Source organism: Setaria viridis, chromosome 9, assembly GCF_005286985.2.
Source record: "Setaria viridis chromosome 9, Setaria_viridis_v4.0, whole genome shotgun sequence".
Lineage (NCBI taxonomy): Eukaryota > Viridiplantae > Streptophyta > Magnoliopsida > Poales > Poaceae > Setaria > Setaria viridis.
In genome coordinates, this window is record NC_048271.2 from 48,733,302 (window position 1) to 48,751,210 (window position 17,909).

Genomic DNA, 17,909 nt, shown 5'->3' on the forward strand with positions numbered 1-17,909 from the left:
TCTCTGACTCTGGCAACAACGGCATCTATCTCCGCCGGCGCCGTCCACCCCTTGAGATTCTGTGATCCCCGCCCACGCTGCGCGCGGCTCGCATGTTGAGCGCGCGCGGCATCTGCGGGTATTATCAACCAACCCGTCTCGTGCCGGCGCGCGCGCGCAGCGGCAGCGCACTCGTTTCCGATCGTTCCCTGCTGGGTCTGGGTTTCCGCGGCAAGATTCCTGATTTTTATTCCCCTTCCGCACCCGAGCCTGTGAAAGAAAACTCGCGCAAGTGCAGGGCCCGGGGGGCGGCCGGCGGCCGCCACATGCTGGGATTTCGTTCGCCTCGCCCAAATGATTAGCGAGGGCGCTCGCTCGCTTTGCTCGGCAGGAGCTTTGCGGCTGGCTCGATCCACCTGCGTGCGTTATGTGATCCTAGCGCTAGTGCTCAAGCTAATATAATGTCGAGGCTTGCAGCTGGTGTGTGTGTGTCTGTGTGTGTGTGTGTGTGTGTGTTAGTTGTCCGCGTCTGGCTAGCAGCTTAGCTGAAAAACACCAAGGATCGAACGAGTGGCGCCAAGAAGCAGAGGCAAACGTGGGAGCTAGTGGCGACGCCGGATTTCAGATGCGCAATATCTGAAACGGATCGTGTCTGCACAATTCTTTTGTTCTCTAATTAAGGTAGTGCAGCTTGCACCTGCTGCAGATTTGGCGGTAATAACAAGCACAACGAATCCACTGTCAGATTGATCTTCTTCTACTACTAAGTGAGATCGCCTGAGATGACAGTTGGGATCTTATTACCCGGGCGATATATAAGATAACTAGGGGCTGCAGCCAGCTGCTGCTCACTGTCCCACTTGCATGTACCGGCCAGTTGCAAGTTGCAACCGAGACCAGACAGTTTTTCACCGTCAAATTACCCGCAGCCCGATCCCTGCGATCTAGGCCACACACCGGCGTGCAACAGCTAGCCCAGCCAATTGACTATACATGTTGTTTCTGAATGCTGATTGCGATCTGCTTCTCCTTCTCTGGGGTTCGCTACTCATGCAGCAGTAACCTGCACCCAGTATTCTGGCGAACAGTGTGCGGTTACCGATACACCAGCTAGGCCGCCAGATCAACCGCCCAGCATGTCTACTGTGACATGGACTTGGGAGGCCGTTTCGAATCGTTTCCGCCGTACAATCATCACGTGCGCGTGCGTGCGTGATACCGGTAAAACCGAAACGATGGATAAAGAAATGGTGTTACATGTACAGATGCAACAGAGGCGGCGGCTCAGACGTGTAGGTTACTGCAGCATTTTACCCAGCAAGCATCAGAGTACGTATACAGCATTTTAGTAAACTGGTTGATGGTTTCTATGAGATTAGTTGGACACATGTGAGGGTGGATGACTTTGCTTGCTCGTTGGATGTTGGGGTGCATCCACGCGTGCAGGATGTTGGGGTTGGCGAATCCGTGTTGGGCATCGCGGATCCCCGTGCAGAGATCACCGGAGTGCCCACAGCCATTCAGTCTCGATCCTTCCTTCCTTCCGTCTCCACGGAGACCACGCACAAGTCAGCGCGGCTGCACAAGCAAGCAACCTTAGCTAGTTTGCCAGCTTGCTCTAGGCAACACTAGCGCTAGCTGCCGCGCGATCTGATCGATGTCCTAAACACACGAGCCGGCCAGCATCGCGAGTCAAATGTACACACGCCGGCCGGAGCCTCTAGCTTGTCGGTGAAGTGTACGCGTGCGCTGTTCAGTGTTCACCACTCCCGTCGCGTCTGCAAGACTGCAACCCATCTGCAACTGCAAGCAACAAGCGGCCGTAGATCTATAGGAGGATGGGCATGGGCGTGCCCGCTTCCTGCAGAGCGGCTGTCTGCACTGTGAAAACGTGTGGTACTAGTCCTGAGTCCAAGTGTGGTCTCTGTATGTAGTCTGAGTCCCTGCACGCACGCCTCCGATCACGGCAGCCAATGCAGCTCATGATCAACAGCTCAAGTAATAACTGAACACTGGAGCCCGTCTAGCTAGCAGCAGTCACACCGCCAGTACTGCTGCGTCCAGCATCCAGCTAGGATGCTTCCTTGCGTGTCTCCTACACATGCGTGCACTGATGCACTGCACGTACGTGGCGATAGGCAGTTAGTTCTGAACGCGACGAACGCGTACGTCCCCGGCGACGCGCAGCACCGCGTACGACGACCTCCGATCCGGACGTCGTGTAGCGCACGTATGCTTAGCCAGTAGTCCAGCGCGGCTCGACGAGTGCGTGTACATGCATTGCATGCTATAGCCTAGCAGGTAGCGGAGCCGAGATGTACGTGCACGTTGGCCGGCCGGCCGGGCCGCGTCGACACCGAGCCCCGCGGCCATGCACGCCTGTCCCGCCGCGCGGCGCCGGCCGGCGACCGCGGCGCGCCTCTGCAGGGCGCCGCCGCGTGTGCCTGCTCCCCCCGCGCGGCCGCGCTCTGTAGCTGTGCGTATACGCGGCTACTATACGCTACGACAGCATGGACACGTGACCGGCCGGCCGGCCGGCCGGCCGCCTAGCAACAGTAATTAACGTTGCTTTGGCTTCGCTCGTGCACGTTTAAAAAATCGAAGCCAGCTGAACAAAGACTGAACCTGAGAGCTCTCGGCACGCCACCTCAAATAATCCTCTGGTTCATCGACGGCTTGATGCTTTGTGTAGTTGGGTCGATTTAGTTATAACAAAGCCGGCATTCACGGGCTGCTCAAGAGCATCAGCCGGTCGATCAATGCGCCTAGGATTTGCTAATAAACCTAGTACAGTAAGAAAGGATCTCGTAGTAGTATCATTGCTAATCATGCCAGTCACACACTCGCAGATCGATCCCAGGTTCCATGATGGCTTCATGTGACTTTCCTCAAGGAGAAAAACGACACTAGACTCGAGTGGCGACGTGCAGGCAAGACACGCCTCGCGCTCTCCTAACAACAGAGAGCTGGCTCTAGTTTATTTACAGATGTGCAGCGCACTTTATTTCTTCCCCGCTTTACAACAACAGCAAGGAGCGCTCCTTTTCATCTGCTTCGTCTAGCAGCAACAAAAGGGAGCATTTCAAAAAAGGGGGTTAGTTCAAGAGAGCCGGGATCCTTTAGCGCTTTCGCAAACTTTGATGAGGCGACGAAAGCTTGCGGGCATCCATCATTCGTCGTCGCCTCGTCGCTCTCATCCCGCTCCGAGGCCGCGCCAAGTGTTCGATCGTCTCTTTCTCGGCCCAACGAACCAATCATTGTCGAGCTAGGTTCATGAACCTCGCTCCGGCGCTCGTCTTTCTTATGCCCATACATACCTGTAGTGTATATGCATTCTCTACATACTTGGATCTTTCCATTCTAGAACACAACTAAAATACAGTGATACTACTACTACTACATAACCTACAAGCTGTTCAAGGAAAAGAAAAACTCAGTTCCGATTGCCAATGAGAATCCCTGTCATTCAACTGTAGTTCTTTTAGCTCAGCACTGAAATATTTCACCTATAGTTGTCGAAAGGTCTTTTAGTAACTGCGGATTGGCGGTTAACCCAGCAGTTTAATCGCAGTGTCCATGCATATCATCAGAAAGACCGGTCTCCGAAAAAGAAAATCATCATAAAGTTCAGAACTTCAACTGTTGACTCAGAATTAAGAAAGCACATTGATGAATGGATACAATTCGTTAGAGCGATAATTCAATAGGGAACAAAGCCACATTGTCTCACATGCCATCCCCCTCCTATTTTACTCCACCCGCCCCCACTGGCCAACCCCAAAAGAATTGACAACGTCCCCAATCATCATATCATATGAGAGGCTCCCTCTGAGGATCAGGTGATCGGCGGTTCAAACAAATACTCAAGGGAGGCCGGAAGCAGGCCACTTGTATACTTGTGAATATATGCATATATTTTCTCTTCAGAGAGAGGCAGCTGATACTGATCGATCCATCAGGTAGAGCAGATGCCTTGCTCTCCTGCTGGAGGTTGCAGCTCATAATGCAGCTAGCTCGATGCATGGATGGATGGATCCATGGATCGATCGCCGGGTCCCCTTCAGGCTCGAGAGGCCATGGACCACAACGTGTCCCTGTCGGAAGAGCCAGACCCGCGACGCCCCCCATTGACCAGGCTTTGTTTAATGGATCAGTGGGCAGGGAGCTTGATTTGCAGCTAACCATCGATCTGACCGCGCATTAGATGGTGGCATGGCGTGGCGTGGTGTGAGCGCAGCGCAGCAGAAGGGCGATGGCCAATCGGATGGTGGCATGCAGGAGGGGCCTCCGCTGCTGGTGGTTCGCGTGCAGGGAGATTGGGAGATTCCTCTAGGCTCTAACTAACTGCATCATAACCGGACGCAGGGCAGTTGTTTTGGATCTGTCTCTATTAGGGCTCGTCAGTGTCAGGCGGCCTGTTCGCCTTCCACAAGCATACAAGGTGTTTCAGGTCTTGCAGATGAGGATTCCTGGTCACAACTCTCATATGCCAGAATTGCAGAAAGCGCATCACATTTTTTCCCTTCTGCACTTTTTGCATAATATAAACAGTAGAAGAGTCGTTAGGTTTCTGCAACATCGATGCTTGATTACGTGCAAATCCCCTTGTATTTTTTCTACTCTTCAACTCCACAAACTGCTCGAAACCTCGAAGCAGCAGCTGATAGGCAGATCAAAGCCTGTTTCGCAAAAAAAGAAAAAAAGAAAAAAAGAAAAAGATTTGCACAACACAACAGAGAGCCCGCGTCGTCCAGCCCAAGCCAGCTCGCTACGGCCCATCACCTCATCTACCAAAACTGACGCGCTGGCCTAGTCGGTCTTAGCCCACACGGCTTCGTGGATCACACGATTCAACGAGCGAAGCCTGGTCCAGTTGAACGGCCACCTGGGCTGTCACTCTCGGCGGCTCGGCGCGGCATCCCCACTGCCACGTCGCCGCCGACTCCCTCTCTCCCCTCGGTTCCTCCGCACCCGGACGCTTACCCCGCGCCCAGCCGTCGCCGCCATCGCGAGAGCGTACCACTACCACCGCGCTGCTGTTCAGCCCGTCCCCTCTCCATCCCCGCCAAGCTCCAGCGGAGGCGATCAACTCCCGGCCGCCGAGAATTCGAAGACCATGGAAGTGTGAGTACTCGCTAGCACCGGCATCTTACTATATCCCGCTACTCCGCTAGATTTCGCGTTCCCCAATCTCTGGGCTTCGATCTGGGCGCAGGGTGGCGTCGGCGCCCGGGAAGGTGCTCGTCGCGGGTGGCTACCTCGTGCTGGAGCGCCCCAACGCCGGCCTCGTCCTCAGCACCACCGCCCGATTCTACGCCGTCGTCCGGCCCCTCCGTGACAGCCTCCCCGCCGACTCCTGGGCCTGGGTGAGCCCTCTTCAGCTGCGCCCCTCCCCTTCATCGCAGCCCCCTTCTGCCATTCCGCTGTTTTCAGCTTCTCACCCTGTGTGCCCTGTACTGGTGCTAGGCGTGGACGGATGTCAAAGTGGCTTCCCCTCAGCTCTCCCGCGAGGCCACATACAAGCTGTCCCTGAAGAAATCGACGCTGCAATTGACGTCTGCGAGGCAAGTTCCTCATCATTATCAATGATTCTCGTGGCAAAGTGCTCTTGTTTTGTTGAATTATTTGCTGAAACTCGAGTTTGGTGGTAGTGTCATTGACAGTTTTAGTGTTGCATTTCAGGGAATCTGCAAACCCTTTTGTGGAGCAGGCCATACAGTTCTCTGTAGCAGCTGCTAAAGCAACCATTACTGATAAGGAGAGGAAGGATGCGCAGGATAAGCTACTGTTGCAAGGTTGTGAAGCTTCTCTTTGTCTCCTCTAAAGCACTACACTGGTCACATATTCGATGTATACTAGAGCATATTTTCATTTCGTTTTTGTAAAATGTTTAAACTTGTTCTTGCAGGTCTGAGCATTACTATTCTGGGTTGCAATGACTTCTATTCTTATAGAAAGCAGGTAAAGCTTCCTATTTGTATAAGCTTACCTTTTGCACAAGTCTACTATACCCAAAACCCTATGCAATTGGGAAAGAAAAGGGAGATTTGTTGCTAACATGACCCTTGTAGCTCCTTTTAGCTTTCTAATTTGAACGGTCAGTAAAAAGACGAACTGTCTAATCTTGAATATATATTTACTGATCTCTACACATTCCACTAAAACAATAGCATGGTTGCCAGAGTCTACTTTAAAACTTAAAGTGTTAACTCTTTTGTACTGGGCTTTGGTTCTGTATTCTCTCCATGATGATCATGCCTTTGTGATAAAAGTATTACTTTAATTATGACCAAAATTGGCATAGTAAGCTTCTTACTATAAAGGAGGAAATCAGATGCAGAACTCAAAGTAAATGTGTTGGAATATTTATAGGTGACGTATGATGTGCATGTAACGCTTGCTTTCTTTTCCTTATAAAGTTTGTGTAGATTATTATTTTTCTTTATGCTTTATGCATTGTAAAAATCAATGAAATTTGAATGAATGGCCAATGTAAAATGTCTAATTGATGAACTGGACTGCTGGGTGCAATTTGTAAAACATTCAGAAGTTACTCTCCATGTATTGTTTAGTAAACTGCAACATCTTAATTTACTTTCGCTTTTACATGCTAAATATCTCCTACAAACCGTAGCAAATTTCCTTGTTTGACCTAGTTCATGTTTACTACCAGAGCTCACCCAAAAATTACTGTATCATTTGGAAATAATTAGCTTGTTGGTTTCTATTGTTTCTTCAGATTGAAGCACGTGGTCTCCCTCTTACTCCGGAGGTATTGCTTTCATTGCCTCCATTCTCTTCTATTACATTTAACTCAGAAGTTGCTAATGGATCAATGACTGGAGAAAAATGTAAACCTGAAGTAGCCAAAACTGGACTTGGGTCATCAGCTGCCATGACCACATCAGTTGTTGCAGCTCTTCTTCACTATCTTGGTGCTGTTGACCTTTCACGTCCTGGACAACCTTCCAGTAATAGGGCAACTGGACGAGACCTTGACTTGGTTCACGCTATTGCCCAAAGTGCACATTGTATAGCACAAGGGAAAATTGGAAGTGGTTTTGACGTTAGTGCTGCTGTCTATGGGAGTCAGCGCTACATAAGGTTTTCTCCAGAAATACTCTCCTCAGCTCAGGTAAGAAACTTATAGCGTGCAGTTCATCAACTTTGTCAGAAGAATCTTACTACATTTGATGAACTAGTAATTTATGTAATGCAATATTTACAGGCTACAGGTGGGACTTGGTTGCCAGATGCAGTATCAGATATTGTTACACGAAAGTGGGATCACGAGAATACACAATTTTCATTGCCTCCTCTGTTGACCCTTGTAAGTTGCCAAGCCTCATGGTTTATGGCCGGGTTTTTTGAAATGGCAATCATATCATTTTACTGGTTGTAACCAGCCACCAGAACTAATGGTCTGCTACCAGTGATAAAGGATTTACAGTTTATTTACTAGATACATGCAATGCTATGATGTGTATAGGCTATAGCCATTAGGCCATGCCTTATGCTGATACTGACAGCATATGGGATGGGACTTCTGTCATAACTTCATGCCATATCTATCTCACATGCACGCCATGCCAACATCTATGCCATGCAAATTTGAAAATTGATAAGTTGTAGAATGGTTGGCCTGTTTGTGTTCTCAGCATCACCAGATATGCCTCCTGCTTTGCCTTAGTCTGTCACAGCTTTGCCTTCCCTTAAATAATTTCTTTGAAATTTTTTATCTTTGTTTCTTCACATGATTTGTATTATAAGACTTTTGTGACATGCATTGCACAAGAGCACGGTGTTTTAAAAAAATTGTTGCCATGCCCTTGCACGATTGATTTCTTAGCCAAAAGTCCGAAGCATGCCATTCAAAGAGTGTCTTTCTATTCACAAGACACAGTAAGAACCAGGGAGGAAACTTGTCTCAATATGAACCAACAATATTTTCTGCCATTTTATTTGGTGTTGTTTTTGTTTGTTGATTCGTAAGAATGTCTTCTAGAATTCTAATATAGTGTTGGAGTTTTTTTGCTAGGTCCTTGGGGAACCTGGAACTGGAGGAACATCTACCCCATCAATGGTTGGATCTGTGAAACGGTGGCAGAAGTCTGACCCTGAGAAATCCAAAGATACATGGACTAAGCTGGGAATTGCCAATTCAGCGCTGGAGAACCAACTGAGAATCTTAAAAAAACTTTCTGAAGATCATCAGGAGGCATATGAATCCGTAGTGCGGTCCTGTAGTCATCTCGCATATGGGAAGGTAACTGCATTTTTTTGTTATATACTTATATCTTTTTTTGTTAGATTACTCTATCAAATTTCTGAACCTGCATTTGTTTGGAGTAATAGATTGATGAACAGGGAAATGGCAGTGTTAGGATAAACCATAATCACCCGAAAAAAAAGGATAAACCATAATACTTTTGTCTTTTTTTTTCCAGAGCTTAGACACCCATTTTTAATCACCACCTATCACTTTATTCTGAAATCTGTGAGAAAAAAGAAAGCAAAAGGTTATCTTGAATGTCTTTTTTACTAAATTCTTCTCGTTCTCACCAGTGGACAGAGGTGGCTACTAACCAACATCAAGAAACAATTGTTAGATCACTGCTGGCTGCAAGGGATGCTTTCCTTGAGATAAGGCTTCATATGCGCGAGATGGGCATAGCAGCCGGTGTTCCAGTAAGACTCCCTTTATGAAATTGCAAGTGTTGTAGTATAGCATGTTCTAAGAAGTATCTTCGGTATGATGATTAGCATAATCTCAGCAACATGAATCACTACTGGTTTGTCAATATTAGTGTAGATAATAGTGTTAATATTCTTATCCAATCTTGTTTGTCATCTTTGCCCTAATTTTGCAGATTGAGCCAGAGTCACAAACACAACTACTAGATGCCACTATGAATATGGAGGGTGTTCTGCTAGCTGGAGTCCCCGGAGCTGGTGGCTTTGATGCAGTTTTTTCGGTGACTTTGGGTGATGCAAGTAATGCTGTAGCAAGTGCGTGGAGCTCAGCTGGCGTTCTGCCACTTCTTGTTCGAGAAGACCACCGGGGTGTTTCACTGGAAGATGCTGACCCAAGAACAAGGGAGGTCTCAGCAGCTGTATCAACCATTCAAATTAATTGATGCCACTGTTAATAAATTCTGTTTAGGGTGTACCATCATTATCTCGTTCATTTAGAAGCACCCAATTGTGCCAAATAAGTGCTGCCCTTGCAGCAAGATAGCACATTATTTTTAGGGACTGTCCATGAGTGTAGAAAATAAGAAATTTTAGAGATCTCCATGGAATTATTAGTGCCTGTAGCTATGGAATGTACGTGAGGAAATGCCAAGCTATTTCAATATATTCATAATGTAGACCGTCTATTTGTAACTCATCCATGGTTTTGATGAGAATTCAGCATGTTTGGTGTTTCAAATGAGTGTGGTTTATGTGATGTTTGATGTTTGTTCTTGTACTATGATAGGGCGTGCTTTGGCCTTCAGGTGAAGAAACGCTGATAGCCGCCCCAGTACTGGAATCCCCGCCGAGGCTGCTCCCACGTTCTTGTTCAAAAATGCCCCTTCGTCGCTGCCGCGGCCACCAGGTTCAGAAATCGACGATTCATGTGATGATCAGCTCAAGTGCTCAACACCGGGAGCATCAGGTAGAACGGCGGAGGGGGAGGCGCAATGAGACGTACGGATGGACACCGTACGATTACGAAGGTTGTTGGGCTTGGGCCATGGACCGAACGACTTCGGTTTACCGTTCATTTTGCAAGCAAGTTGGAAGCAGGTAAATAGCATATTGATGATAGGGTTAGGATCGTCTATGAGTGGCTTAAAAAAGAAAAAGGGACTGTCGATTAGTGACTTTAAAAACACTGTCGACGACAGTTTGTAGAAATAAAGACTGTTGGTGGGTGTAGAATACTCTCTCCGTCTCAGAACATAGCTCGTCGCGGTCCGTTGCAATTATTTTTGCAAGTCGGGGCTGTTTGTTCTTATCCCTAGCTGGGATAGGGATCGCTTTGGCCTTTCGGTGAGGCAACGCGGAGGGAGATCACAATCGTGGAAAGATCTACGACCGTATGCTTTTCTAATTTGAGCCTTCGAAGAGGAGGCCCAGCTTGTAGGCTCTGAATTTTTGCTTTGGCTTTTGGGAAATGCTGAAGGTCGCGGAATGCCAGGTATTCGCCGTTCACCAATCAATGGAACTTCAATTTGTTATAGGAATGGCTTTTGTTATTATTGGCTCTTGGTGCATAAATCAGTGGTCCTCAAGAATCAACGTTCTACATGGCACCACCATTGCTGTACAAGTAGGCCAAGTTACCACAAAATTCCAAACCATATATATTCGTGCACATCAAAAGGTGCATAGTTCTGTGAAATTCTTAAGGCATTTTGGGATATCTTTTTTTTCAAACGCAGGCGCTCATATACATGAACGCACATTCACATCTTTATGAATACATGCACCAAATCTTTCAAAAAAAAATGTTTCAAAAATGAATACACGCACGCAACTTTAAGGGTGATGCTATGTGAAATTACTCCATTATTCTAGTTTCTAAACGGTGCCAGCAATCTAGCATAGGGAGAGGTGCCGGGAGGGAAGAGAAGAACAAATTAAAGGATGAATGATGGAGGGGGAGGGCGGGGGAGGGATGGGAAGGAGGAATGGTGGTGAAGAACTCTCAAGGGTGGTGTTGAGAGGTGGTGGTGGGATTGGTGGCTACAAGCCTACAATGTCAACTTGCCTCCACCTATGCCGATCACGTAAACACCCATTCAAGCCATTATATTAGGAGAGCAAACGTGGTGGAAGCATCGAGATCGTTTGGCGAATAAACATTGGGACTCAGGAGCTAAGGATCGCCCTGAGGGAAAAGTAGAGCTCACTAACCAGGCGTCTGGTTGGAGAACATTGTGCCTACCTTCACCAAGCTTAAGATATAGGCATGTGGGTACAAGTATGGTACGCTACTAAGTACATTCGGAGCAATCTGTGTCGAAGGGGGTCGTGCTCGTCGTTTTCATTCCAGGTAACTGACTCTGTGTCGATCTGTATGCACGCCCGTACGCATCCCGAGCAAATCTTTTGCTGGCTCCTCCGGTGAAGGGCATCTCCCTGCATGACAGAGATCTGCTTACGTAGTAGAGGAATATATGGAGAGTATTTGCGTGTAGAAAACGTGAAAAGCCCTTACGGAAAAGAGGCGCGCGAATGTAGCCTCACGCCACCTTCGTAGTTGACCCCATGGATCGGACTGGAGTATCATATTGTTTCCGAGGTATTGTATGCTGCAGAGCTGGAGGATGTTGATCAGCACTAGTGGGAACAGCTTTATTTGTTGGTTGCTGATCTACTCAAACTTAATTTTATCAGTGTCGATCGAGTACATGGCCTTATCCAACGGAACTGATATGAAGGCCTCTTCGGAACGCAAGATACCTATAGACTGGTTGAAAGAACTGTTTCTTGTGAGATCCTTTTTTGTAAATTCATGGGAGTATTGAAGCAAATTGGTTGTTCTCCGCACCAGCTTAGCCTTGAGGCTAATTAGTCGGTGCATGCATTTAAATTTACTTAAAATTGTCCTTTGCACTTCCATGACTGAAGCGTAAGGCCAGTCTCAGCGGAGGTTTCATCAAGAATTTCATGAGTATTAAATAGCATGCTACGTCAGCAATTTTGCTAACTGACATGTTATTATGAAGAGAGAGGAAAGGGAGTTTCATTGGTAATTGTGCCATGAAACTGTGCACTGAGACTGGCCTAAGGGACTCCCCAAGTGCTAATGAGTGATATTATAATTACCAAAATAAGGCTTTATGTTACAATATGACTTACTGCAATCTGGTAATTTTCAAGCACAACATATCTGGTCATCAGGATAAAAAGGGAAAGGTAAGACATGCTTGGAAGAAAATGCAAAATTAGGTTTTCAGCAGACAGGTTTGGAAGTAGGAGTAAAGCTGGAGGCTTGTGCCCTTGTACTCAGCATGCCTTTAGGCGACAACGCACCACACTCTAGTACTCTACACATGTTCATATAGTTGAGAGTTGAGACAATGCATTTGATTCTTTCTAGATTTCTAGAGATTTACTTTGTGGAAGATTCTTAAGAGAATTGGATATGCAATAGAAACAGTACTATGCAGTATGCACTATATCTACTTGTACCTCCAGTAACCATGGTAGAGATAATCTAATACAGTTGTGACGCAGTGATGCAACATATCAATACGCATGGGGAGCAAGCTAGAGCCTCCGACAATTTTTAAACTTCTTAGACACTTGAATGTGCTCATCTTCTTATTTAGTGAACGATATGTGATGCGATAGACAAAATCTTACAAGTTGAAGCATCTAATCTTCCAATGTGCACCCCACACACAATTAAAATTAGAAGGAAAAGTTCATCGTTGTGGAGCAATCACAATATGGTATAATACAGAGGACAGTAAACTGCAGTGAAATTCTCTATCTAGGAGCTTCCAACGCATGCCTGCCACCTTTTTTCGGTGCTCTATAATTCTTTTTATATAAGTAACCATTAGCTAAGTAGATTCTTTCCTTGATTCTTCTGACCTCTAGAGAAGATACGTCACGATTCACTGAACGACTATAGTACAAAGGGGAAAAAATTTGTTTCTAGCTAAGGAGCTAGGTCCTACTTCTTGCCTTTTCCCATTGATTTTTTCCCTTTCAGTTTTCCCACTACTTTCAGTAACATTGAAGAGGCGAAAATGAGCAAACATGTTAATGGAACAGTGACAAAAGCATAGATAAAAAAATGTTAGTTATGAAACAAGAAGCTGGACCACCTCATGGTGAAAGCAAAATTCTCCTATAAAATCATATTTTCCGGGTGGGGAGTGGTTTGTTGAAATCATAGCATGCACTTGAAATAAATGCAGCGAGTTCACTCGCGTAATTTATAGTTTCATTAATCAAAGCACATCACTACTACGTTGCTAGTAATATCCCTAAGAACAAAATAGTACTGCTTAGGTTATGTGCAATCGACATATATATTCACCTTTTGACCATAAATATCCTTTCAATATTTCAATATTTTTTTTAAAAAAAGAATATTAGCTAGCTTTGTCGTGACAACTAGTTTCACAATATTGCTATATTGTATCAACAATTAGTCATAAAATCAGTGTTTTATAACCATATCAATGACCAAGATATGCCTTGACTCAATTGGGTAACAATATGGATTAATCTTCAAAGCACTACTTGTGCGTTTCACACGTTGCAGGAGACTGATTGTGATCCATATGTCCAAATTCAGTGCCACCAAACATTGCAAACTGAGACTCTTCTTTGATGCTAATATGCCATCTGGTGCGTGATTATCTCAGGTGAAGTTGTATCCATCGCAGTGCAATGCAATTATGCAATAACAAACCCACTTGCGAAGTTGTTAATGTGCGCATAATATTGTTGGAGGAATCTAAGTCCCCTGCCTTTAGTGCACTTGCTCTGTGTTACACATAAAAAATGCAATTATTCCTTATCATTTGCTTTTTGTTCATGATCCCCGAGCAGGCTGAGAGCCTAAAGCCTGGTGCAGTGTGCATATACAAATGTTGGGTATAAAGTCAGGCGCACAACTTGACCCAATTCCTTTTCCTCTGATGGCGCCATTGTATATGTGCTAAACTGCTAGTCATGGCATGCCAAATTTGTCAGATGATTGGTCTGTCCTCTTTTCAATATAAGGCAAGCAATCCAGAATGCAAATCTAGCTTATTGGAACTTTTGCTTTAACTAGTATATACAGGAGGAAAGGAAAAAAATTCTAGATTATCTGGTTCGCTCGTTGCATCCAGTGGAAGCAAATTGTTCATGTGGTACCTACTGCCGAGTGCCGACTACCTTCAGGCTCTGTTTGGCATCGCGGAGACGTTTCAAAAGCATTTATTTTCCCTAATTTGAGATGTAGTTAGAACAACTATAGCTACTACTTCTGGAATGGACAAATATCCTCATATACAGATTCCGCAATACGGGTTAATGTCTATTTTGGTCAAGAAAACGAATTTAACTCTTGTTTTCACAAACACTGAAAATTACGTGATATCCGTCCCAAATTACTATTCATTTTAGCTTTTCTAAATACCTAGCTTTTGGTACGTATCTGGATGGAGGGATCCACTCCCGGCCCTCTAACCACAATACTAAATACTAGATGTTTAGTGACATTTATCGTTTGATACGAGGAACACGAATATATGGGCTGAACTTTTGTTTTTGATGTTGTTGTTTGTGAAGATGATTATTTGTACTCCCTCCATTCAAAATATATGGTGTGGTTTGACTTGATGTGATCTTGAAGGAAACACTTAACGGCTAATTTCCAATGAAAATATGATATAATATATATGGAAGTACTTTAAGATGGGTTCGAAGGTGACAGTTTCATGCAGCAAAACCTAAAAGCTGATAAAGCTAATCATTGGTTAAAGATTATAAAGTTTGAATCTTGAAATACATGGATGCCTTAGTAAAATAAATGGAGGGAGTATGATCTGTATCCCCTATTATGAATTTCCCTGCTCTAACATCTGCTCAAAGATTAACTGAATTATTGACATTTTCTTTTCAAACTCTTATCTGAAAAAATGGCATGAAGTTGCAGTAGGAGGTAGCAAAGCTAAGCGCTAAGCTATTAGCCAGGCCGGTAAGGCATGAGAAATGGCATCGATCCCTCTGATCTGGCACCCATTTAACAGAAAGCCAAGCTGAGGTTAAAATAATGCCACATCGCCTAAAGCCCCGATACTTTCTTACGTCTGTCGAATAAAACTCCCGCCAATCAGGTGGCTCGTCGGCCATCTGCTGCCCTCGCAAGCCCGCCCACAATTTGCACTCGCTTTCACTTTCCCACGCCCCCTTGCATCGAGCTTTCTTAGCAACTCGCCTCTTAGAATATTAGCAGCATCGCCACCATTGTGCCGGTCCATCGATCGATTTGCTGCAGCAGCGTAGCATGCAGGAGGTTTTAATTTTAGACCCATCGTCCATGTTGTGACGACAAAGCCTCTCTTTGTCCCTCTATAAATATCATCATCCCTCGAATGCCTGGTTCGAAGCAACACAGATCATCATCGGCAGCTGAGAGTGGCGAGGTAGCAGCTAGACGTTGTTGGTCAGCTTGAACAAGTGTGATAGGAAGCAGCGAGCTGAGAAGAGAAGAGAAGAGGAGAGGAGGAGGGATCATGGAGTGGAGCGACAGCGAGAACGAGCGGTTCGAGCGCGCGCTGGCCACCTACGGCATCGACGCGTGGGAGCGCGTGGCGGCGGCGGTGGGCGGCGGCAGGACGGCCGACGACGCGAGGCGCCACTTCGACCATCTCCAGGAGGACGTCGGCGACATCGAGTCCCGCGGCCGCGCCCACGACGCCCGCGACGCCCGCAACGGCAACAGGAATAACAGGTGCGCACGCTCTCCCATCCCATCACACGACGCGCGCACGCTTCGGTTTCTGACTAGCTTCTGAATGCCCGAGATTTACTTTACCCTGTGGGCACCGTGCGGTTTGCGCAGGGGCAGAGCCAACCGGCCGCAGACTTGACGGGAACGCGCGCGGCGGCGCACAAGCGGCTGCAGCTCCGATCCTCCATCGTTCGTCATGTCAGATATACAAATATATACATATATGTATATGTCGTGTGTGTGGACATGCCAGTGTGCACAAGCGTGTCTGTTGGGTTATGGAGAGGTCTGTTCTGCGTGTGGCTTAGTAGTGCGCTGTGGTGTGAATGCGATCGAGGAGCACACGTACGCATGGCAATGGCGAGCATGCCACAGCTTCTGCCGTGGAGCTGCACGGCGGCCGGATGCAAATGCTCTTCGATCGTCTTGTATTGCAGCGCATGTAATGCTAGCTTGCCCCTTAATCTTTCCTTGTAACGCTTCGCTGCTCATAATCAATCGACTAATTTACACACCCGAGTGACTGCTCTGCTGATCGTTCTTGCAAGACATTTACCTGTGCATCTCTCTACTGGAAAGCATATCGTCGCCTGCTTTTTAACGAAAAGCAGATTTTTGGCAAGTTTCATTGCCGGGGGACACCAGATTTGCATCTTATGCAAAAGCTACGGGTTCTGGAATAGTACAAAGCTAGGAGAAGACAATGCTCGCATATTCCACCATCACACAGATATGCTGGACGGGCAATCCTTTCATCAGCTCCACCAGTAGCAGGACTCACCATTTGAGGGTGCAGGGACCAGGGACAGGGCACAGGGGGTAGAATAAACCACGGCCTTATGCCAAGGCCTTATACCGACGGCTTGACCAACCGGCAGGATTAGCCATTTCAGCATAAAGGAAATGATTTCGCGGAGTATGTCAGCATTCACCTTTTGCGTCTTGGTGAACTAGCGTGAGGTGATTATCTACGTTTGAAAGGAGGTAATTGGTCCACCTCACTGTAAGGTTATTTATATTTTGGTTATCCATCAATCGTTTTTTTACCATTGGTATCTACATTGAATCATCCAGATCAACTGACACAATATTGTTTTTTCTTGAGCAGAACATACTTTTCACTTTAGTGGAACATTCACAAATTTGACTAACATATATGCTACATATCTGTTGCTTGACGTCGAATAAATCTGATTTCTTAATTTGCGAATTGGAAGTGATTGTTTGTTTCATTAGGCAAGTGATGGTAGACTATTTTTAATTTTCTTTTATTCCAATCGTTATATTTAATAATGGTTAACGGGTTATTATTTTATACAGATATACATGCTTTAACATGTTTCTTAGACCTGATTCAGTAATTTGTGAAACCTAAATCAACATTTCGGACAAATTGTTTAACAATTTATATGAAAATATTGAAGCGGTATATTCAAATGCTGAAACATGTGTGTTTAAAATGTTGAAGTAGTATATTTTTAATGTTGATTTTTTTAAACAAGAAAAATAATTAAAAAAATATACATATTGTATCTCATTATCTCATTATACAAATTTGACATTCAAAATAATTTAATATTCTATGCATCTCCATCCAATCAAATTGTGCCACAAGTCATGTATATGGTTGGTTAGTTTGTTTCTCTATCTCATCTTATCATCGGTCTACTATAGCATTAATCTAAAATAATAGTAACTGTATAAGCTATTGATTTCATGCTAACTGGGCCATCGAACAAGGCTTTAGGGAAGACTATGCAATAGATTGGAAAACAGATCAGTCAAGCCCAACCTAATAGCTTAGCCCATTCCATTCGGCCCAGTTAACCACCTTCAGTGCATTTTACAATATTTTCTTTGAAAGGCCACTGCATTTTACAATCACCCGGCATTCCGGGGGCATCTCATATAGTCATATCCATTCATGTCGTTTGCACAATGGTCCCCCCCCCACACTTATACAAGAATTCGGCCACTTGCAATAAAATTCATGTGAAAAATTCGCACATTATAAGCTTGCTCTGCAAGTGAACCCCTACATTCCAACCATTTGCGTTCCAAAAGGGAAGAGAAAATGGAAAGGGCAGAAATTCAAATAATCATCCTTTAAAATTGAGGAAGGGCCAATGGCCAATGGCTGTAAACTGAACTTGTCACTATTACCATAGCACTGTACGAGTACGACTTACCAGCATCACAGACAGAGTCAGCCTCGAAGGCTGAAACTGGCACTGAATACTGAATAGCATAGCAGCGATGCTATTGCAGTCGCAGCACCAGAGTCACGATGCCTTTCCATCATTTTTCCTGATATGATATTCTAGTACGACTCGCGTTTTTATAACGCCTTCAAGTTTTGACAAAATCAGTTGACATTTCCTGCTCTGCCAATCAATCATTCCAGGCCGTTTTCCTCTCTGCCCACTCTGGTTGAATCAGTCCACCCGCCCTCATCTCCTGCGCGCCACGCAACGAA

General features: G+C 45.7%; 2 protein-coding genes across 2 annotated transcripts; both read left to right on the forward strand.

Annotated features, from left to right (window-relative positions):
* The first annotated feature begins 4,923 nt into the window (after window positions 1-4,923).
* Window positions 4,924-9,412, forward strand: LOC117839748 (phosphomevalonate kinase, peroxisomal). Its single transcript, XM_034720156.2, has 10 exons — window positions 4,924-5,103; window positions 5,195-5,345; window positions 5,446-5,543; window positions 5,662-5,774; window positions 5,888-5,940; window positions 6,719-7,114; window positions 7,208-7,309; window positions 8,018-8,245; window positions 8,545-8,667; window positions 8,850-9,412. The coding sequence occupies exons 1-10, from the start codon at window positions 5,096-5,098 to the stop codon at window positions 9,114-9,116; spliced, it is 1,539 nt and encodes a 512-aa protein (XP_034576047.1). The 5' UTR covers window positions 4,924-5,095; the 3' UTR covers window positions 9,117-9,412.
* Window positions 9,413-14,830: 5,418 nt separating this feature from the next.
* On the forward strand, window positions 14,831-15,947 carry LOC117839513 (protein RADIALIS-like 3). The gene is made up of 2 exons (XM_034719856.2): window positions 14,831-15,433; window positions 15,545-15,947. Exons 1-2 carry the CDS (start codon window positions 15,216-15,218, stop codon window positions 15,570-15,572), a joined length of 246 nt encoding a protein of 81 aa, XP_034575747.1. The 5' UTR covers window positions 14,831-15,215; the 3' UTR covers window positions 15,573-15,947.
* Window positions 15,948-17,909: the final 1,962 nt, after the last annotated feature.